This window comes from Dermacentor variabilis, chromosome 1 (genome assembly GCF_050947875.1).
Source record: "Dermacentor variabilis isolate Ectoservices chromosome 1, ASM5094787v1, whole genome shotgun sequence".
Taxonomy (NCBI): Eukaryota; Metazoa; Arthropoda; class Arachnida; order Ixodida; family Ixodidae; genus Dermacentor; species Dermacentor variabilis.
The window spans coordinates 174,798,985-174,821,855 of record NC_134568.1 but is presented as its reverse complement, the minus strand read 5'-3'; the positions used below and the strand labels follow the sequence as shown (position 1 = coordinate 174,821,855).

The 22,871-nt window shown below is 46.8% G+C and overlaps 1 protein-coding gene across 3 annotated transcripts in view; it reads left to right on the top strand.

Moving 5' to 3' along the window:
• Window positions 1-22,871, top strand: part of Pkn (serine/threonine-protein kinase N) — a 178,157-nt gene that overhangs the window by 104,901 nt on the left and 50,385 nt on the right. For all 3 annotated transcript variants that reach the window (XM_075699852.1, XM_075699861.1, XM_075699868.1), the window contains one exon: window positions 5,506-5,657. In XM_075699852.1, the coding sequence (XP_075555967.1) occupies window positions 5,506-5,657 (152 nt within the window). The remainder of the gene's footprint in view (window positions 1-5,505; window positions 5,658-22,871) is intronic.

Genomic DNA, 22,871 nt, shown 5'->3' with positions numbered 1-22,871 from the left:
GAGTAAATACGGTATGCCGCACTACTGCGCGCGTGCACGGAGAATACGTAACACCAACGAGGAATCTGCCATGCGAGTGTTTGCCAAGAAGAGGGGGCTGGCTGAAAAGCTGGCACGCAGCTTCAAGTAAGATTGAGGTGGCTGTCGTCGTGCTAGGCCGCCACAGCATCAAATGAAAATAACACTTTTGTCGCGCGAAGTGAATAAATACTGCATGCTATTTCATCTCATGCTATTTCGGTTAAACAGTACTACTGACGTAATAGTTCTGCGGAAACCCGCAAGGTGGAGAGAAGTAATGAATAAAGGGGAAAACAGACATCCACCCGTTCGTAGCAATTGCTACAAAGGAAACCCATACGGGTTCCTCGAAAGAAAAGCCTAATAGTTGAATAAAAATTCGTCCTGGTCCGGGACTCGAACCCGGGACCACCGTCTTTCCGGGGCAGCCGCTCTACCATCTGAGCTAACCAGGCGGCTAGCAGATAGCAGGGCGAAGATGAATTTGTCGACAACACGAAGCAAAGGCAAGAGTTTCACGTAGTAGTTCTGCGGAAACTCGCAAAGTGGAGAGAAGTAATGAATAAAGGGAAAAACAGACATCCACCCGTTCGTAGCAATTGCTACAAAGGAAACCTTTGTACAAAGGAAACTAGCTGGTTAACTCCTCTTTGGGGTTTTCGTACCACACCTTTGCCATGCCTCTTAGGTAGAACAACAGGTTAGCTAGCATTAGCATTGGGTCTCATCTGTTGATTCCACTCACGCGTTCGTACATAGCCACCCACTCTTCAACGTCGGCGCCATCGGTCCTGCATGAAGTTCTAGGATCCTTGGGTTGCACAACCACAACCGAAGGTGACAGCGATGTAGTTGGCGAGGGTGATGTTGGAGGCGGAAACGACGTTGATCCCGCGTGCTCACCGTCCTTCATGGTGCAGATGGTGATGCGACGTCCACTGCAGAGCTCCGTTTCCAGCCATGGTACCCCGCACCTCCCACCAATATGTTACGGGGATGTTGCGAGTATAAAGACTATATTTACAATATCCAGGGAAACCTCGTTAAACCGTAGTTCGCCGAAGCTCGGAAAAAGTATGTGCTAAATGGTAGTACTGTTTAACCGAAATAGCGTGAGATCAACCACTTGCCTGTCAAAAACGGAACTCGGAGAGGGTGCGATCAAAGGGGGGAAAAATACATGCGGTATTTATTCACTTCGCGCGACAAGTGTTATTTTCGTTTGATGCTGCGGCGGCCTAGCAGCAACAGCGGCCTCAAACTTACTGAAGTTGCGAGGCAGCTTTTCAGCCAGCCCCTTCTTCTCGGCTAACACTCGCATCGCAGATTCCTCGTTGGCGTTACGTATTCTCTGTGCACGCGCGCGTTAGCGCTGCAGAAGTCGCAGGGTGCCTTTTTCATTGTGGGGTGCTGTTCTTGTCGCGACGATTGCATTGATGAGGCTGACGTAACGCGCACCTTCTGCCACTGTCGGGCCTGAATCGCCCGTGCTGTCGCTTTCTGTGTCGTCCTCATCACTCTTACTAGCCGACACTTTGGCAACAACAGAGGCAATGATGGCGAAAAGTCGAACTTCGCTGCCGACATCTCTTCGCGGTCGCAGCAGTGCTGCTGAGCGACTTCTTCGCATTCCAAATGCCACACACCGTAGTCGACAGCAGATCCCTGTCACGTGCCAGCGCTGACTGCTTTGTGTCACGTTCGATAGCAGGAACGATGTCTAATTTTTCTTCTATGCTGAGCATCCGCCATCTTTTTGTAGCGTAAAGCTACACTACGCGGGTTGGAGCCGTGCTTAGTGTGCTTCTGCACCTGCCCATACTGCGCATGCGCAAGAGCCGCGTGACGTCACGAGAGGCGCTGCTGCGTCGCCCTTGCGGCCGGAGCCAGCACACGCTCCTCGCCGCCGCCAACTGCGGCGCATTCCAGAGGTGTGACGTCGCAGTCTCAGCAGACGCGCCGGCACCGTGTGTGCCCACTGCTGCTGCGACACCACACAGCACTGCGCATGCGCGAGGAGGGCGCACCGTGTGTATAAATGCGAGGGAGAGACGGTTGATGCAGCACGCTCGACGTGGAGGTTAAGGAGAGTCGAGCCACTGCCAGTCGGCGCAGAAGACCGGAAAACCTGAATTCTTCAGACCCCGAGGTGTCGCTTGGCAGTTAGCCGTCGAGCGTCGAAAGAACAAGCGGGCCAAGGCAAGACGTGCGGTTGAGACACCGGAGCAACGCAAAGAACGCCTAGCGAAAAGACATCGCGAAGAAGCTCAACCCTGTGCTATGGCCTCCCAACAACAATTGGCAGGAGTGTCACAGACGATCCCAAGACTCGTCTGTGCACTAAAGATGCTATGAAACTCGGTGAAAGTGCGAGTGCGTCTACACTCTTCCTCTCGGACTTTGTGAACAATCCGTTTGGACACATTTGTGAACAGTGTGTGCACTGCCAATTTTTTATCCGAGCTTTGGTATGACGCAAGCCCTCACTTGCACGACGCCATAACGCTTTCTGGCATGCCGCCGAAATGATGTTGATGTGGCTTCACACGCAAATGCGCAGGGCGCTTGGAGGCCATTGTTCCGATCTCTGAGGCTAGTTGTTCTGCCGGGCCACCCGATAGAGACGACGCACCACCGTGTTTGCGCGACGAAAAGTGGAAACACTACGTGCTAACCGATACATAGGCAATAAGCTGGTATGGTTTATGCGGATACAAAACACATTATGTTCAATGGCTGCTGAGTCGGGAATTTGACTTTACAGTCGAACCCGACTATATTGAACCCGTTTACATAGAATTATTCTATATATCGAACAATTTCTGGGCACGGTATAGTTACAATGAATATATATAGCAAAAATTATGTTTACATCGAACGAAAATAGCAGCGACTCCCGATATATCGAACGTCGAGCGGAGGAAAAGTGCCCCCAGAAGTTGGCTTTCCCTCACGGTTGCGGGGAAACCCGACGGCGCGGCTCCATCCAACCGCTCTCCCTACCGTGACCGCGCTGCTTCGGACGAGCCATCAACACCCCCCTGCAAAAAATGACCCTGGCCCACCCGCGGCGCTTGCTCAGACAGCCAATCAGAGGCTCTTGTGCCCTCGTCGTGCAAAATAGCAAAAGTGCGAGTTGTCTCGGTGCTTTTCTGGTCCATTGTGTGTGTGCCTTGTGGGCCTTCTCCTGCAGTGTTGCCGTGATGAAGCGTCAGAATTTGCCTTTCGTCGTGAAGCTCGAAATTGTAACTCGGGTCGAACGCGGTGAGAAGTCGGATGTATCGGATCCCCGCAGCGTGAATGATTCCGAGGAACTCTCAGGACGATCTTGAAGAATATAAGGGGGAAATTAATGCTAAAGTGGCCAAACTGTCGCCCCGGTGCCCATGGCGCCCGACGAGTACGCACGGCCGTGTACGAGTGGTTCATCCGAAATTGCTTCAGCTATGCCGGCTTCCACGTGCTCGGTGATGACTGTAAATTCTGGTGAATGCGACACAGCCATTGCCGGTATTGTCGAAACTTGGAGCGAGCTGTCACAATTTCCGGAAGCTGTTGACGAATCAACAGTGGACGAGTTTGTGAGTGCAAATGATAGTGTAGCGACCACGGGAGAGCCCGAAAACTAAGACTACATTGCGGACATCGTACCGAGCACAAGTGAAAGTGGGCAAAATGAGGAAATCAACGACGGTCCTTTGCCTACATCCTCCGAAGGGATTGGTGCGCTCGCACTAGTCCGGTACTTTTGCGCGAATGCGGAAGGTTGCGGCCTCAGCTGCTCCCGACTCCTTAGACAATGTGAAGAAGTGCGTGCGTCGCAGGCAGCGAAATTGCCCAAGGAGAACGCTAGTTTCATCAATAAAGTGATTTTATAAATGGTATGTGCTTTTATGACATCCAATTATTCAGCAGGCTTATATCGAATTATGCTCTATATCGAACTGATCGGCGTTTTTTTGCAAGTTCGATATAGCTGGGTTTGACTGTACTACTTTTAAAGCGAAACTACTGTTTAAGCAGGTACAGTTTAACGAGGTTTTACTGTATATACAGGATGAGTCAGAGTAGTTAAGATGGCTGACCACCAACAACATGCAGCAGCCAGCGTCTCCGATCTTCTTCCTCTCTCTTCTTTCATCCTTCCGTAACAATATATTCACAAAGAAATTTTTTTGTGTGTGAAAATCAAAACCAAAAGAAGCGTGGCGAACTTTCAGAAAATAACTGAAAATGCTGAACCCTAGTTATAACATAAGTGTGACAGGCAGCTCACATGTTTTCACAATGAGGCCACATAGACAGCCATAATTGGCATGGCGTGCTCACACCCTCGCACCCACAACAGATCACATCATCTTCAGCACTTGGCGTGCAGGCTGCACATGTGCCTTCAATTCTTGGGCATCATGGAAATGTCGCCATGAATGCACCTTAAACGTCCGTATAATTGCTATTGCAATAAACTAAGATTGCAAGGACCTTATCCTGATTTAATTCAGGGACAGAGGATTGTAACTGCCTTGCAATGTAGTTTCTAGCAGTCAGTGTTTAGCAGTGCCTTGATTTGTACAAGCACTATGCTATCCTCACACCATTTAGACAATGTACAGTAAGCTTGGAAGGGGGGTTATGCAGCATTTGCATGTCTTCTGAAGCTTTGGCCAACCCTTTGTCTCGTCCACCCAGTCATTGTTTACAACTCCTGAAACAATGGCTTATGGCCAGCACTAGCATCACTTGCACCTATTGAATCCAGAGGCAAGCTGAGGCAGGCAGTGGAAGTGTCGCCGCGAGATAAAACATGGCAATGCCCATGGGAGTACGGAAAATAGTGTTTATATTAGTAACAGTTTTTCTTAATCCCACCACTCCCCCCTTCTTTATCCCTTAAATTCTGGAGAATATTGCTTTCAAATTAGGATATCTCCCATCACTTTTATCCATAGTTGTGATGTCTGACTGATGCTATGGCTCGCTGGTTAGGCATACAAGCCACAAGGCTTACGCGAGCTGGATATTATGATTGTATGTTTGATAGTGTGATTTCTTTAAAAATTGTGGGTTTTTTTGTGCCAAAACCATGATCTGATTATGAGGCATGCCATAGTGGGGGTCTCCAGAAATTAGGGACTCCTGGGGTTCTTTGACGTGCACCTAAATCAAAGTACATGGGTGTTGTTGCAATTCGCCCCCATCAAAATGGGGCTGCCATCGCCGGGATTTGATCCCATGACCTTGTGCTCAGCAGCCCAACACCATAGCCACTAAGCGACAACGGTGGGTTGTGTGATTTTTGTTTGGGTGAAGATTTTATTATGAAAAAAAAAAAACACTACAGGGTTAATGAATATTGATAAGGAAAGCGAAGCTTAGTTTTGTCAGTCACGTGGATCAATAGACTTGTTCCTGCATTTACACTTCTGTGCTAACTTCATGGACAACGCAACATCAGCATTCAGACATGACTTTTTTTGGTTGCAGAATCATGTGTGCTTTGTGATGGAGTATGCCTGCGGAGGGGACCTGATGATGCACATCCATACTGACATTTTCCCAGAGCCTAGAGCTGCCTTTTATGCTGCCTGTGTTGTTCTGGGGCTGCAGTTTCTTCATGAAAATCGCATCATCTACAGGTAAGATACATTTTGCTGTGACCTGTCCAGCCCCTGCCTTGTTTGTTTTTTGAAACCATACTATTGTAAGCTCATCCTTGCAGTTTCTTTTAGTCTTTATTTTAATGCAACTGGGCGTGCCTCATAATCAGAAAGTGGTTTTGGCACGTAAAACCCCAAATATTATTATTATTATTATTATTTAATGCAACTGTGTTGGTGTACCTGAATTGCCTACACCAAAGCAACCAAACTTGATCAAGCCGAGGTTCTCAAACCACGCCTTAAGATCACAAGCGCAACAATGCCTCTTATCACTAAATTCTCAAGTGCACTTCGAAACGTAAACAACATCCTCAGTAAATACTACCCAATTCTCACCAGCAACCAGAAACTTAAGATCGTTCCCTGCCTGGCCAGAGTAGCCTGCAGATGCAGCACTAACTTCAAGGACATTCTTGTACATGCCAAACTAAGGACAAAGATGAAGCCAACATCTGGTCCCTGTGACCGCCCCAGGTATTCTACGTGCAAACATATTCAACCTACTACTACTCTAAAAAGTACAATGTCGGATTACCTTCACAAGGTAACTTCGAATTTTGCTTGCACTTCAAGCAATGTAGTCTACCATCTAGAATGTGCCGCTTGTAACAAACAATACATAGGTGAGACTGGACAACAAATTGTATCATACAAGACTCAATGGCGATCACACTTATGCCAAACAAAATTTACCGAAAGCAATAGCCAGCCACTTCAATGAACATGGCTATATTGTCGATAAAGCAAGGCTCTATAGACTACAAACAAATTTCCGTTTGCCTCACGAGATGAAATATACAGAATCGTACCTCATACCCAAGTTTAAATGCCTACACTTGGCAGGGATCAATTTGGCACGTGGCAACTTGGAATCGCTAAAAGCTGTAACTTGAACCTGAAATTCTGATATCATTAACAAAGTAAAAAAAAAATGCGTTATGCCACCAGCCAACCTCGATTATCAACTTCACCTATCCCTCTATTCACTTCTTCCCTACTTCTCCCCTAACACTAATTTTATTACTCTCTTCCACGCTTTTATGCATATATCAACCATATGAGCCCTTTTCCCATGTACACCGGCCCCCTCCCGTTTTTTTCTGCTGTCACCCTCTTTGTTCTTCCAGATTTGTTTTTTTCTTTTCTCTCTCTTTGTTTTAAATGATTATGATTATTATTTTATTTTAAAGACTCACACCGTCACATCCCAATGTTCCAGACTCCAGTATACTTTTTTCAATGCCTATGCCGAACTACCGAGGCTCAAGTCCCTTGAAAGACCAAGCTGTTGCCTTCGAACTACCCTGTCCATTATCCCAGACTCCATGCCGCCATCTTAAGAGGAAGCTTTAGCTCGGGTGCTCCTATCTAAATACATGTAAAAGGAAAATTCGTTTTTCTCGGCACCCACTGCACCAAATTTGATGAGGTTTGTTGCATTTAAAAGAAAAACTTAAAATCTAGTGACTTTTCGTTTCGAATTTTTTAGTTAGGTCATCAATTTTTATTAAAAATTGGCAAAAATTAAAAATTTTCAAAAAACATTTACAACTCTCTAACTCAACAACGAAAAATGATAATACAATTCTGTGAATTGCATCTAATAGTACATCTAAAGCGGACAAAATTGATATGTTACACATGAATATAAAAAAATTCGGTAATAGGAAAATACAACTCTTGCAGAACCCTTGTAACGTAACAAATTCACGTAAGATGTAAAATGACATATAATTTGTCCGCTTTGAATGATCTAATGAATGTCGTTTACAGAACTGCGATATCAGTTCTTGATGTAGAGCTATGAATTTGTAAACATCGTGCTTCTATTATTTTCGAACGGTGAAATATTTGAAAATCTTTTAAAGAAAATTCAAACCCTAAATCGAAATTCCGCTTCCAACAGGCACTAGAATTTGACTTTCTCTTTCAAATGCAACAAATTTCTTTAGAATCGGTGCAGGGGTTATCTCAGAAAAACATTTTTTCGTTTTACATGTATTTGAATAGGCCGCGTCGGAGTTGGGTCCAAGCTAAAGCTTCCTCTTAACACATTAAAAATTGCCTGACGCATTGCTGCTGCGCTACTCAAGTCATTCTTTCAACTCACGTCTTTTGGTTACTTGCATTGCCATCTTAAGGGGGGACGCGGGGATCAACTATGGAAAAACGACCCAAAAATCACTTTTTAGAAAGTTGAAGATTTCGAATCTTTGACCCCCTTTCTATAAGTTTTCCAGGTATTTCCGCTGAAAACGACTGCTAAGTACCATAAATAAATATATACATCAGGCAATACAGCGAAAATTTCGTGAAAATCGGTGGAAAAGTCTGGGTTTTCAAGCGCCCCTAGCTCCGGAACGGCAGTACGCAGCGCAGCCATGCTGGTACCGTTGAAAAGCGTGCCTCTTCACCTTTTGACGCCCCTCTTTCATTTCCTGATAGAGAGAAGAGCAAGCATAAAAACATAAAGTCTGAAGGTCACGGAGCTGCTTGTTAAGGCTGCCGATTGGCTTGCTCCGTCACATGCGTTCTATGAGCCGCCCCATTGGCCGGGTCTGGAAGCGAGCTGATGCGGCGTCTGCTTCTCCTGTTTCTTCGCGCGCTGGCTGCTGCCCTTTCTTTACGTGTTGGATATTCGAGGTACGCCGCCACTTCATCGCTTTATTCGGATTTGAGTTTTCTATTTCATTTTGTGGTTTCGAGCATGACTAGGCGGACGTGGACGATGAAATGCGCGACCAACCACCGCTTCGGCAGCCGCAAGCGCAAGCCGCCGAACATCCGAAGGATAAGTAGTCCTAGCAGAGATGTGTCCGCGCGCTAGCTTGCAAGAGAGACTGTCGACGCATTGCAGGGCAGTTCACAGGCTGTTGCAGCCTTGAGCTCCAGTGGTGATGATACCTAACTAATAACGGCCTTTTCCGATGCTTCCGGGCCTGCGACGTCCCGTAAATACTCCGTGACGTACCCCGATTGTGCCACCGCCGTCACCAAGATGAACGACGAAAGTGCAGTCCAAGCGCGTGCGTCTGCCGGCCGTGAAGACGAACCGTGCATCAGCAACAGTCGCACCATACAGTCACATCTTGAGTCACAATTCATCTTGTCGGAGGTGTTGAATATGACCGCCGCCACTGTCCGAGCGTCACTTGGTTCTGTGCCGGCAACCGAACGGAAGGTAGGGTTTATGGTGGGAGGAGCATGCTCGGTGGCGACGGACTCAAGCGAGTCGAGCGGCTGAGAAAGATGCCTTGAGCAAGAAGAGGGCACAAAAAGCACGTGAAAGCAAGCATAAAAGATCCAAGAAGCCAAGAGATCAAGCTGACACCTGCACCTACAAGGCCGGTGGTTTCTACTCGAATAAACATGGCCCAAAACTTCGAACACCTTTTTCTCAAAACTTTTTTCTACCACCAAGGTCAACTTGCAAAGCCAATATCTCAGCCACCGTTATGAATATTTTTACACCGTTTGTTTTGTTACACTCATTGTGCACCACTGCACACAGTGACATGTTTTGTTTTCAAAATACAGTCAACGACTGAATTTTCGGACGCCCAAATTTTCGGACATGCCTGATATTTCGGACGTCTTCGCGGCACTGCCACGAGCCCCATAGAATCAATGGATAAGGACATCTGAAGTTTCGGATGCTCGAACCCCCCGCCGTCCAATTTTCCGGACTTTTTGATGCGACGGAAGGTCCTTGGGCTCCTCGCGCAGCGCCCTTGCGAAGGAAATTGACTTGCAGCCGAAGAGCATATCACCGCTTTGAACCACAACTAGCCGAATCTAGCCGTCTCACACCGATTTGGTCTGGCCACGCTGGCTATGTTATCGCCGCTTTTCCGCCTCCGGCGGAGTTTCCGGAGCGGCGCCATTTCGTTCGTTTGCGCAGGCCACGCGCAGGCCATGTTTTGGCTAGCGTGGTGTGTGGTTGTGCTGTTGTGTCAAGTGTGTTCTGCGACGCTAAGCCTAGGTGCTTTGACGCTCGTCAGCCAAGTCCACTGTTTGCAACTTCAGGATTTCGCTTGCCTTCGATGGCCCCCACTCCGTCTTCGTCGTCCTCGCCGATGGCATCGATGCACGGAAAGCAGTACCGTCGGTTAACGATGGAGAAGAAAGCCACCGTTATTAAGCAAGTCGTGAGCGGCCGATCGCAGGCTGACGTGAGCAAGGAGTTCGGCATCGGCTCCGCTCTGCTGGGGTTTCCATACCCGCGGAAATAACTTTTGAACAGTTTGTTGATGCTGACAACGAGCTCGACTTCTGCGCAGAACTGACTTACGAGGAAATAGTCCGTCAGGTTGTGGGGGATTCAGAAGACTCCGATGTTGAAAATGAGGAGCCAATGCCTGCGCCGCCTACAAGCGCCGAGTTGATGCGAGCACTGTTGACTCTTTCATCGGTGTACAGTGCTGACGTGACCCTTGCTCAGATTGAGGCGAATATGATCGCATGCAACTGGAACGCCGTCCAAACAACAGTCAACAAGTTCTTCAAGCCACTGCAGCAATAACACCGGCTGCCCGACGATGCACATGTACATAATAAACCGTCAGTCGGCTACATACAGTTTTTGAACGCCTCTTTTTATAGCCACTTCACTGATGCTTTGGCAGGGTTTCGGAAGCATGGTACTTCACCCTTTGCCTCTAGATCCGAGAAAAAAAAAAAGTGAGTTTTTTGCATGCATTCATTTTTTCGGACTCCCTGAATTTTCGGACGTTTTTACGTTCCCTAGAGGGTCCGAAAAATCGGTCGTTGACTGTAGTTGCTTCAATAATTTATCTTTTGTTTTCACAGTCGAGATTTTCATGCAACTGAAGTAGCTACCAAAGAATGAGAATATAAAAAAATCTGTTAGGCTAAAAAAATTACAGGAATGTCACTGTGTGGAGGATACATATATTAGTGCTATCAATGTTTAACTCCTAGCATCAATATACAGGTGTGCAGGCATTTTGCAAAAATGAAAGCAGAAAAATTTTGTAAACAAAAAAGTACTTCAGATATTGCAGCCATATTTTCACAGTTTTGTTTATGTGATATTATTAGCACCTGTGCAAAATTTCATCAAAATCGGCTAGTAAATAAAAAAGTTAGCTTTGATTCCCATGTCCCCCTTAACAGGTTCAAAATTACCCGACGCATTGCTGCTGCGCTACTCGAGTCATTCTTTCAACTCATGTCTTTTGGTTACTTGCATTGCCATCTTAACACGTTCAAAATTACCCGACGCATTACTGCTGCGCTACTCGAGTCATTCTTTTAACTCGCGTCTTTTGGTTACTTGCATTGCCATCTTAACACGTTCAAAATTACTCGACGCATTGCTGCTGCGCTACTCGAGTCATTCTTTCAACTCGCGTCTTTTGGTTACTTGCGTTGCCATCTTAACACGTTCAAAATTACCCGAAGCATTGCTGCTACGCTACTCGAATCATTCTTTCAACTCGCGTCTTTTGGTTACTTGCGTTGCCATGCCATCTTAACACGTTCAAAATTACCCGACGCATTGCTGCTGCGCTACTCGAGTCATTCTTTTAACTCGCGTCTTTTGGTTACTTGCATTGCCATCTTAACACGTTCAAAATTACTCGACGCATTGCTGCTGCGCTACTCGAGTCATTCTTTCAACTCGCGTCTTTTGGTTACTTGCGTTGCCATCTTAACACGTTCAAAATTACCCGACGCATTGCTGCTGCGCTACTCGAGTCATTCTTTCAACTCGCGTCTTTTGGTTACTTGCGTTGCCATCTTAACACGTTCAAAATTACCCGAAGCATTGCTGCTGCGCTACTCGAATCATTCTTTCAACTCGCGTCTTTTGGTTACTTGCGTTGCCATCTTAACACGTTCAAAATTACTCGACGCATTGCTGCTGCGCTACTCGAGTCATTCTTTCAACTCGCGTCTTTTGGTTACTTGCGTTGCCATCTTAACACGTTCAAAATTACCCGACGCATTGCTGCTGCGCTACTCGAGTCATTCTTTCAACTCGCGTCTTTTGGTTACTTGCATTGCCATCTTAACACGTTCAAAATTACCCGACGCATTGCTGCTGCGCTACTCGAGTCATTCTTTTAACTCGCGTCTTTTGGTTACTTGCATTGCCATCTTAACACGTTCAAAATTACTCGACGCATTGCTGCTGCGCTACTCGAGTCATTCTTTCAACTCGCGTCTTTTGGTTACTTGCGTTGCCATCTTAACACGTTCAAAATTACCCGACGCATTGCTGCTGCGCTACTCGAGTCATTCTTTCAACTCGCGTCTTTTGGTTACTTGCGTTGCCATCTTAACACGTTCAAAATTACCCGAAGCATTGCTGCTACGCTACTCGAATCATTCTTTCAACTCGCGTCTTTTGGTTACTTGCGTTGCCATGCCATCTTAACACGTTCAAAATTACCCGACGCATTGCTGCTGCGCTACTCGAGTCATTCTTTTAACTCGCGTCTTTTGGTTACTTGCATTGCCATCTTAACACGTTCAAAATTACCCGAAGCATTGCTGCTACGCTACTCGAATCATTCTTTCAACTCGCGTCTTTTGGTTACTTGCGTTGCCATCTTAACACGTTCAAAATTACCCGACGCATTGCTGCTGCGCTACTCGAGTCATTCTTTTAACTCGCGTCTTTTGGTTACTTGCATTGCCATCTTAACACGTTCAAAATTACTCGACGCATTGCTGCTGCGCTACTCGAGTCATTCTTTCAACTCGCGTCTTTTGGTTACTTGCGTTGCCATCTTAACACGTTCAAAATTACCCGACGCATTGCTGCTGCGCTACTCGAATCATTCTTTCAACTCGCGTCTTTTGGTTACTTGCGTTGCCATCTTAACACGTTCAAAATTACCCGACGCATTGCTGCTGCGCTACTCAAGTCATTGTTTCAACTCGCGTCTTGTGGTTACTTGCATTGCCATCTTAACGCATTCAAAATTACTCGACGCATTGCTGCTGCGCTACTCGAGTCATTCTTTCAACTCGCGTCTTTTGGTTACTTGCGTTGCCATCTTAACACGTTCAAAATTACCCGAAGCATTGCTGCTACGCTACTCGAATCATTCTTTCAACTCGCGTCTTTTGGTTACTTGCGTTGCCATGCCATCTTAACACGTTCAAAATTACCCGACGCATTGCTGCTGCGCTACTCGAGTCATTCTTTTAACTCGCGTCTTTTGGTTACTTGCATTGCCATCTTAACACGTTCAAAATTACTCGACGCATTGCTGCTGCGCTACTCGAGTCATTCTTTCAACTCGCGTCTTTTGGTTACTTGCGTTGCCATCTTAACACGTTCAAAATTACCCGACGCATTGCTGCTGCGCTACTCGAGTCATTCTTTCAACTCGCGTCTTTTGGTTACTTGCGTTGCCATCTTAACACGTTCAAAATTACCCGAAGCATTGCTGCTGCGCTACTCGAATCATTCTTTCAACTCGCGTCTTTTGGTTACTTGCGTTGCCATCTTAACACGTTCAAAATTACTCGACGCATTGCTGCTGCGCTACTCGAGTCATTCTTTCAACTCGCGTCTTTTGGTTACTTGCGTTGCCATCTTAACACGTTCAAAATTACCCGACGCATTGCTGCTGCGCTACTCGAGTCATTCTTTCAACTCGCGTCTTTTGGTTACTTGCATTGCCATCTTAACACGTTCAAAATTACCCGACGCATTGCTGCTGCGCTACTCGAGTCATTCTTTTAACTCGCGTCTTTTGGTTACTTGCATTGCCATCTTAACACGTTCAAAATTACTCGACGCATTGCTGCTGCGCTACTCGAGTCATTCTTTCAACTCGCGTCTTTTGGTTACTTGCGTTGCCATCTTAACACGTTCAAAATTACCCGACGCATTGCTGCTGCGCTACTCGAGTCATTCTTTTAACTCGCGTCTTTTGGTTACTTGCATTGCCATCTTAACACGTTCAAAATTACCCGACGCATTGCTGCTGCGCTACTCGAGTCATTCTTTTAACTCGCGTCTTTTGGTTACTTGCATTGCCATCTTAACACGTTCAAAATTACTCGACGCATTGCTGCTGCGCTACTCGAGTCATTCTTTCAACTCGCGTCTTTTGGTTACTTGCGTTGCCATCTTAACACGTTCAAAATTACCCGAAGCATTGCTGCTACGCTACTCGAATCATTCTTTCAACTCGCGTCTTTTGGTTACTTGCGTTGCCATCTTAACACGTTCAAAATTACCCGACGCATTGCTGCTGCGCTACTCGAGTCATTCTTTTAACTCGCGTCTTTTGGTTACTTGCATTGCCATCTTAACACGTTCAAAATTACTCGACGCATTGCTGCTGCGCTACTCGAGTCATTCTTTCAACTCGCGTCTTTTGGTTACTTGCGTTGCCATCTTAACACGTTCAAAATTACCCGACGCATTGCTGCTGCGCTACTCGAATCATTCTTTCAACTCGCGTCTTTTGGTTACTTGCGTTGCCATCTTAACACGTTCAAAATTACCCGACGCATTGCTGCTGCGCTACTCAAGTCATTGTTTCAACTCGCGTCTTCTGGTTACTTGCATTGCCATCTTAACGCATTCAAAATTACCCGACGCATTGCTGCTGCGCTACTCGAGTCATTCTTTCAACTCTCGTCTTTTGGTTACTTGCATTGCCATCTTAACACGTTCAAAATTACCCGACGCATTGCTGCTGCGCTACTCAAGTCATTCTTTCAACTCTAGTCTTTTGGTTACTCGCACCCTGACCGGCTCTTCTAAAACCATAAACGCACGCCGCCTATGACACCTCTGAAGGCTCCCTAACCTCTCGCTCCCCCAACACCCTCCTGAGTCCTTCTTATTAGAGAGTTTTAGTGAAGCGCGTTTACGCTCCGCTAAGCAGTTAAGCGGAGCGGAAGCGCGAATGCGCATGCGCCGTCCGCTTAGCCGTAAGCGGGCTAGCGGAGCGAGGAACACGGTCCGCTTAGAAGCTACCTGAGCGGAGCGTGCCTCGCAGCGCTTTGGCTACCGTTGTCGTCAGAACGGATTGGATTGGATGCAAAAAGCAAGCGCGCTGGCTAACACGTGGCGTTCCCCAAGACGGCGCTTTATTTTGCATTGGATAAAATGGACCGGTAACGCATTACAAGCGCACGTCTAGACACTTCATGGATGAATAGCTATATATATACATATATACGATTTACTGTATAAGAGTGATCATAAGGTGTTTTTATTTTCTTTCATTACCCTGAATTTGGCCAGGGGGCGCTGCAACTACGAAAGGTTCGCTCCGCTACGCTAAACGTATAACTAAAACGTGAAAATCGCCCGCCGCTCCGCTGTGGCTTAGCGGGGCAACTCTGAGCGGAGCGTACCGTAAAGACGCTCAACTAAAACACTCTATTCCCTTCCTTTTTTTTCTTCTTTCTGTCACCTTCCCACTCTCCTACTCTTGTCCCCTCGTCTCAGAAACCATGCCTAGAGATGTCAAACGACAGCGCTCATTTTATTTTCACTCTCCTTTTACAGCCAGCTGCCACCGACAACGACCGCATGTGATATCACTCTGCTAACCCGTTTAAACTGCCAAGGATAGCGAGGCCGCCTTTGATGAAGATACAGTAATCCCTTGTTATAATGAAATTGCTTTACTCGAAATGTCACTTTATTCAAAATTTCTTCTGGTCCCAACCCAAACACATGCATTTTAAGCCGCATTACTCGAAGCACATGAAGAGCTTGACTCGCTTAGAGCAAAGTGGCGAGCGGAGGAACGCCGCCACCGAGCAGCGACAACCCTTTTGCACATGCAGTGTAAAATTAATACCGTTGACAAATTAGTCTCACGCAGGCACAGAACAGGCGCACAAAAGTACCAAACCCACGACCGATGACCGCCTAGTGACAGGTACGAAGCGAGTGCTGAGTGCTCTCAGCTGTTTACTACTGCGGAGCGAACAGAAGCTGTCAAAATACATAGTGCAGCATGCCCGAGCGGTTAATCTCGGTCGCAATTGCTTTGCTGGTGTCCCCTGTGATGGAATGCACACAAAAATAAAGTTTTCCTGGCGCTTTGCGATGCCAGGAAACTGCGGTCTCTTAAATGCTGAAAAGGGGCCAAAAGATCGTGGGCACACTTGCGTCATAGCATTGAGCAAAGTTTTACCGTTCTAAAGAGCACTCCTGGCTCCACCTCAGGCTCGAGCCACGGCATTTGTGGCTCTTTCCAGCGCGATACTCTCGTAGGCTTCCGTGACCTCTGCACCCCCCCCCCCCCCCAATAAAAGTGGCCACTGCTTTCACCTCCTCATTTGCCCTCCAGTCTGCAAGCCATTTGGATGACAGTCTCTCCTCTCACTCGCCTTCATGTCAACTCCTCACCTCCTTGCTGCCAGTTTCGACGTCGCTGCTCTTCCAAAGCTACCCTCTTCCGGCCTGCCCTCCCCGGCACAATCTTCCACCCTTCTGCAGTTCCTGCTTCTTGGTCTCCACAACTCCGACCGCCTTTCTTCCGCTACACGTGAAGCCGATGCCAAGCCCGCCATTACAACCATCGCCATCACCAGCACACACTGATGAGGAAAATGAGATGCCCTGACGACATTTTCAAGCTTCAGCCTTCTGCTTCACCTGCCGCATTCAGTCACTTTGGCGCCAACAGTGCATGCGTTTGTATCTGTGCTGCAGGCCATGTGATTTGTGTGTTATTTAGAGTGCTTTGTTAGGCGTGCCGTGCGTGTGCTTTTGTGGTCTACAGTGATAAATGGCTCCATGAGTCTCTGGGCTAAAGTGTCTGACTTTGGAGCCGAAAGTTCAGCTGATAAAAGAAGTGGGAAACTGGCAGTTGGCAGAAAACTGACATCGTGAAGGAATTCGGCATACCGCCATCTACTTTATCAACTGTATTGAAAAACAAGGAAGCTGTGCTGGATGGCTTTGTAAAGAGCTTCTCGGCAAAGAGGAGGAGGAATTGTGATTTGAAATACCTCGAAGTGGAAGGTACACTTCTGCAGTGGCTGAAAAACACCAGCAGTGCAAACCTCCCTGTACATGGGCAATAAAGATTTCAAGTGCAGCAATGGCTGGCTTGAGCGGTTCAAGAAACTACACGGCGGGACCTCAAATTTGATTGTTGGCGAAAGCGCTACCGTGAACCGTGATACTGTAGACTTATGGCGCCAACATCAGCAGCAAGTTCTACTTGAAAAGTGTGAAGACAAAGACATCAGCCTAGATGAGGCTGCATTTTTCCACAAGATGCTACCGAATCACTCGTTCACTACCGCTGGCGGATCCTCATCCAGGGTGAAACGGAGCAAGGAGTGTGTCACAGTGCTGTTTGGTTCCAATGCAACAGGAGAGGACAAGGTTCCCTTGTTGATACTGGGGAAGGCAGAGAAGCAGTGGTACTTCCGAAATGCAAATATTCCCAAGGAATGCATCTGCAGAAGTAACAAGCGAGCATGGATGACTGCTGCTATTTTTGAAGACTATGTGCGCCTTCTGGATAGACGGTTCGCCACAAAGAATCGGTAAGTGTTTTTCATAATTGACAATTGTCCGAGCCACAGGAAGATCGACAACCTCAAGGCAATTGCTGTGGAATTTTTCCCTGCAAACACAACTGTGGTACTACAACCAGTGAATCAGGTCATCATTGAGACCACCCGGAAGCTGTACTGCAAGGCTCTTTTGCAGCACATCCTCACAGCATATGGCGCCAGCAAGAAGTACAACATTGATTTGCTTGGTGCAATCCATTTGCTGAACTTTTCATGGAAAGAACTTGCACCTTCAAAGGTCACCAACTGCTTTACGCACGGTGGCTTTTCCCGCGCTTTTGGCAGCGATCTGTACGAGGCTGTTCATAAAAGTGCTGGCCAAAAGGCAGAAGGCAACTTCGAGACATTCGCGTTGGCTGACACTGCTGCTCCCATAGTCGCCCCAGCGACGAATGCGCAGATACTAATCGACACTATTGGTGGCCCCGAGAAGGACGAAGAGCTACGTGAAGCATCAACTATGGTTCAGATGCATGAGTACCTATGCCTGGTGCAAAATAAGGTTGAATGTATGGGTAGCAACCACGGCCTTGTGCAATGCTTGGTCAAATTAAAGCAGGGTTTGCTTGCGCCCGGTGAGAACTTGAAACAGCCAAAGTTCGCTACCTTTTTGCACCTGAATAAAGTTTTGTTTCACTGAATACATTGTGTTTTGGCTTCCTCACAGTTGTGGCACAATTAAAGCTCGGCTGCTTTCACTTTTCTCCAGTGGTTGCTTACATAGACTTACTGCTTAAATGAATTTTTTCGCCATCCCGCTCACTTCGTTATAACGAGGTATTACTGTAGGTTTTCCTGTCGAAACCTTAGCCAGCCTTTCTGAGGCACCTTATTCATGCTTATAACCTTTATACCACATGTACTACTCTGTCAGCCCCCTTTTTGATTTTGGAGCTGAGGAGTGGTGTGTAAGCTTGAAAGTTGTGTTTAGGGTCTATGAGGGCAAGTGTCAGGCAGATACAGAGAGTCAAGTAATCATAGCGCAAGTCTTCGCTGTCTACTTCAACGTGCCACGGAAAAGCACAGGAGGGCGTCTGAATCACTAAAACTGTTACAGAAGTTTCGTAGGCTTTGTTCTGATGCATGTCAGCAGCACAGACTTCCGGAAGCTCGTAGCAATGCAAATTCAAAGCTCGTGCCTATCTGCTCCGACAAGCTGATTGTAGGCAGAAAGGGAGATGGCACACCAACATAGCTACACTTCCAGCTTCAAAATGTGACGTCAGGGCCTTTCCTATTTTGTTTCTTTCCTCCATGTTTTTCGCTATGTCCTGCGCCTTTTCGAGCTGCCTATCTCCATGATCAGCCCACATTTTTGGAGACAAAATTGAAGCGGCCTTGCACATAACCTTGCTCTCACCTTGGCTCTAAGCAAAGAAGTGCTTTGCATTCTGTATCTTCCATGTCCCGTTCATTGTGAGGAAGTTATTTTACATGTGTATCAGTCAGTTTTGCGTGTTTGATATAGAGAATAATATGCTTTATCCATGCTTGTATATTTGTGTTTGACTGTATTTACATTTTGCAATTAACATTTTACTGTACTTCAGCTAAAACTACAAGGAAGTCCAGCTTTCTTATATCTTTTTAGCATGCCCTGAATCAGGAGAGTAGCCCTGTAACTGGTAACCGACAGCTGGGAAAGTTGCAGTCAGGTCCGCATGCAACAAGCTGGTAACTGCATACGGGAACATGCATACTACAGTGTAGTCCACTTAAACTATATCAAAAAGAAAAATCCAGTTGTTATAATTTATCATCTCCATATCTGAGGTGCCATAAAAAAAAGCTGCCGAACGTACCTTTGGAGCTCCGAAACCAAATTAGCCACTTGCACTAAAAAATAAACGTGTGAAGTAGCCTGTGATAAATAAAATGTGTATTTATGCCTCTAAACAGCGTATCAAGTGTCAGGCATGCTGAAATAGTCAGAAATCTACACTTGCTTTCGCGGGTGTTTCAGGTTCACTACTGCGGTGTCCAGTTGTGTCCAGTCATTAGCGGCAATAATTAAGTGTGCGTAAAATCAATGAGCTACTCGATCGACATCAGTGCACTTCGCGTTAACATCGAGGTCAGTGTCAGTCTCGTTGGTCCCATCGCACATCGCCACCGTCTGTTGCAACGATTGCCCCATCTGATCTCTTTTGTATAATGAAACAGCACTACTGCACTCAGAAACTACTCCATCAAACACCCCGTGTTTCATAATTCGACCCCCTGTCAGCAGCAGCAGGCTTCTAGAGCTCTGTAACATCAGTGTCTTCCACCGTGTTGGATCCAGGAATTTTTCCCAGGCGCACAAAGCCCGCCTTTTCCTTTGATTGGCATGGCCCCTGGTTACAGCCATCATGATCGTGGCACTTCTGTGAGCGACACTTCGGGCCTTGCTAAATTTAGAGCTTTGTCTCAAGTGATGCAACGCTGCTACTTCCGCAGCGCCCATCTGCACTTACTGAGAAAGGGGCAAATGGGGGGGGGGGGGAGGCACCGCTTCGCTTCACGCTTTTTCTGTCTCCTCATGCGTAGTCCGATCGTGGGTGACACGGACGAAAAAGCGGCGAGCGCTATCTTGTGGCGTGCGAGCAAGACTCATTGCGCGGTTAATGGCGGCAGATATGAGCATGCGTAGGCAAATGTATTGCCTCGTCTCGGCATTGTTTGTTTAAGGGCAACTTAGAAATGCTAATTTCACGATTATTCTGCAGTGAAAATGCCGTCCAGAAGGCAAAATTTTTATCATTAGATCCGATATGCTGTGAATAATGTATCATTATATATGTTTGTTCGTTTTCTCATACCCCTTTCGGTGGCTAAGGAGCCTGATCTTCATGCTTTTGCACTACTTTTGTCACCATTCTCTCTCACCATTCTCTCTGTCCACGTCATGTATGAGAATTGTTTCAATCAGTCCTGTAGACCTGGACAAACTGTGCACGGTAGAAAGGCTGCGGGTGTCAAGGCACCAACCATGACCGGGTCTTTGCCAAATATTTGAAAGACCAAATTGGAGGTATTCGATTTGGAGTCGAATTATTTTAATGTTCTATTCGTATACAGTACACTGGTGTTTATTCGGCTCCGGTAATGTAATCCAAACCAAAGGTCCCGGCTGGCACCCGTGCATTGCTATGAGCTCAAACTTTCGTTATTTATTTTGATCCCAACCGAAGGTCTCGGCTGGCACCCGTGCATTGCTATGAGCTAACTTCTGTTATTTCGATCCTAAAATTGTCCTTTGCCGAATAATTTGCTGGATAATTTGACTAGTCAGCATGCACGTGCCTGACCCCTATGGCGACTCCAGTAGCGACCCCTTTCCTGGCAGCATTGCGGTGGAGCTTAGGGGATGGCAAATGCATTGAATACACGTAATCTCCAGTCGAAAACACCTATTTCCGGTTTGCCCTAGAAGTTTTTCAAAAAATGACTGTAGCTCACAATACCCAATTGTGGAATTTATTCGATTCTAATGCGCAACCCTTCCCCCCCCACCCCGGGGCCCGAAAATGAGGTCCAAAATTTCCTGCATGATGAAAGCAGGTATGAAACCAAAATCGCGTTACCAAGTTCACTTTACTGCATAACAGGGATGTACTGCGACGAGGGTGATTTGGGAAACTGGCCACCATTGTGCAACCCATATTAGACACTTGCCCATCTTTCTTGATAAATAATTGTGTGTGTGTTAGATTTCTACTTTTTTATTATGAGCTTTAATGTCATTCTTACATTAATTTTCTACTTTGGACACATAGAAAGTGGGTGCACATTTCATTTGGGGGGGGGGGTGTTAGAATCTGGCAAATACTGCCATATGAATGGACAAATAGAGAAGCGAAGTTTTGGTGTTTTTTCTGGATCTTGTTATGTTCAACCTGCTGGATAATTAGGTCAATTTCATCAGTACCTTTAGGGTGGATTGAACAGTTTTCATTGATACTTTATGATGTTCAGAAATCGTTTGATATGAGTGATAATTCAATGTAAACAAGTTGATATACTCTGGTTCCACTGTAGCAATATACAGTGCAGTCCACTTATAACGATATTGAGAAAGACGAAAAATATGATCGTTATAACCGATGATTGCTATATCTTGACTGCAGTTATAAAAAAAAAACGCGGTACTTACCTTTGCAGCTCCGAACTCGAATTCGCTACTTGCTCTAAAGAATAGATGATGTAGAAAGTAGGCTGTGAAAAACAAACTTTATTTCTAGTGCCAATGACCATGTCAAGGGTTAGGCGCACCGAAATAGTCCTAAATCTCCACTTGCTTTTGCGGCAGCTTCAGCTTCACAACCGCGGTGTGCATGGATTCCAGCTGCTGCGCGAACACTGGCGGCAATCCTTTAGCAGTCGATTGATGACAGTGCACTTTGCGTGGACATCGTGGTTGGGGTCAAGGAGCCACTGTCAATCTCGTTGTCACTGTCGCTGCTGCCGTCGCCACCGTCGCACAACTTTGCCGTCTGTCGAGACAGCACATCTTCGGCGATCGCCTTGTCAGTGACCTCATCGCAGAATGAGGCAGCACTGTCTGCAGTCAAAAACTCCTCCATCGACGCACCACCTGTGTCACCAGTAGGAACGAGCTCCCAGAGCTCGATTATGCCAGCGGCTTCCACCGTGTTGGTCTCAGTGGGTTGGGGAAGTTTGTCCTGACGCACAAAGCCCACCTTTTTGAAGCAGTTGTATATGGTTGACTGCTTTACTTCATACCATGCACCATAAACGAAGCGCACGGCTTTCAAAAGGCTGATCTTCAGGTCAGGGGGCCCGTCTGCATGACCCGACGTGTCAGGAGCTGCGCGGTCACTGGCTAAAATTAGCCACTCCAGCATGCGCCGCCGATACAGGACTTTAAAGTTGGCGATCACGCCGGCGTCCAACGGCTGCAGGCCTGCTGTAGTATTCGAAGGCAGAAACATCAATTCGACAGATGTTAGCTTCAGGTTAACGCTGTGTGCGCTACAGTTGTCAAGTAGCAGCACTACTTTTCTTCCTTGGTCTTCAATTATACTGTCGAACTCGAGCAGCCATTCTTCGAACAGGTCGCGGGTCATCCACGCCTTATTGCTGCGATAGCGGACCGGGATGTGCTGATTCTTAAAGCACGTTGGCTTCTTTGATCGCCCAATCATGAAAGGCTTGAGACGATGGCTCCCGTCCATGCTAACGCACAGCAACATGGTCACCCTAAGTTTCGAGTGCTTCCCGCCGGGGCATCAATCTCCTTTAAGAGCGGGAGTCTTTGACGGCAACATTTGAAAAAACAGCAGTTTCGTCGCAGTTATGTATGTCCTTCTCCGTGTAGCGCTCCAGCACGCCGGGCAGCTTTGTCTGCAGCCACTGCTGATTTGCCTCTGTGTCCAAAGACGCCGCTTCCCCTACCACGTTGTTGTAAACGATTCCGTGCCGCTATTTAAAGCGCTGAATCCAGCCTCCCCCAGGCTCAAAATTTGGGCGTCCCAGCAGAAAAGCGAAGTTTTTGGCTTTGGTGGCAAGTATTGGCCCACTAATAGGCACATTATGCGCGCAGGTTGTGATGAACCACTGGTAAAGCGCCTCTTCAACATCGGCGTACAAAGGGTCTCTAACCCTTTTCCGCTGATCAGCATGGCCGCTGATAGCTCCTGCCTTCAC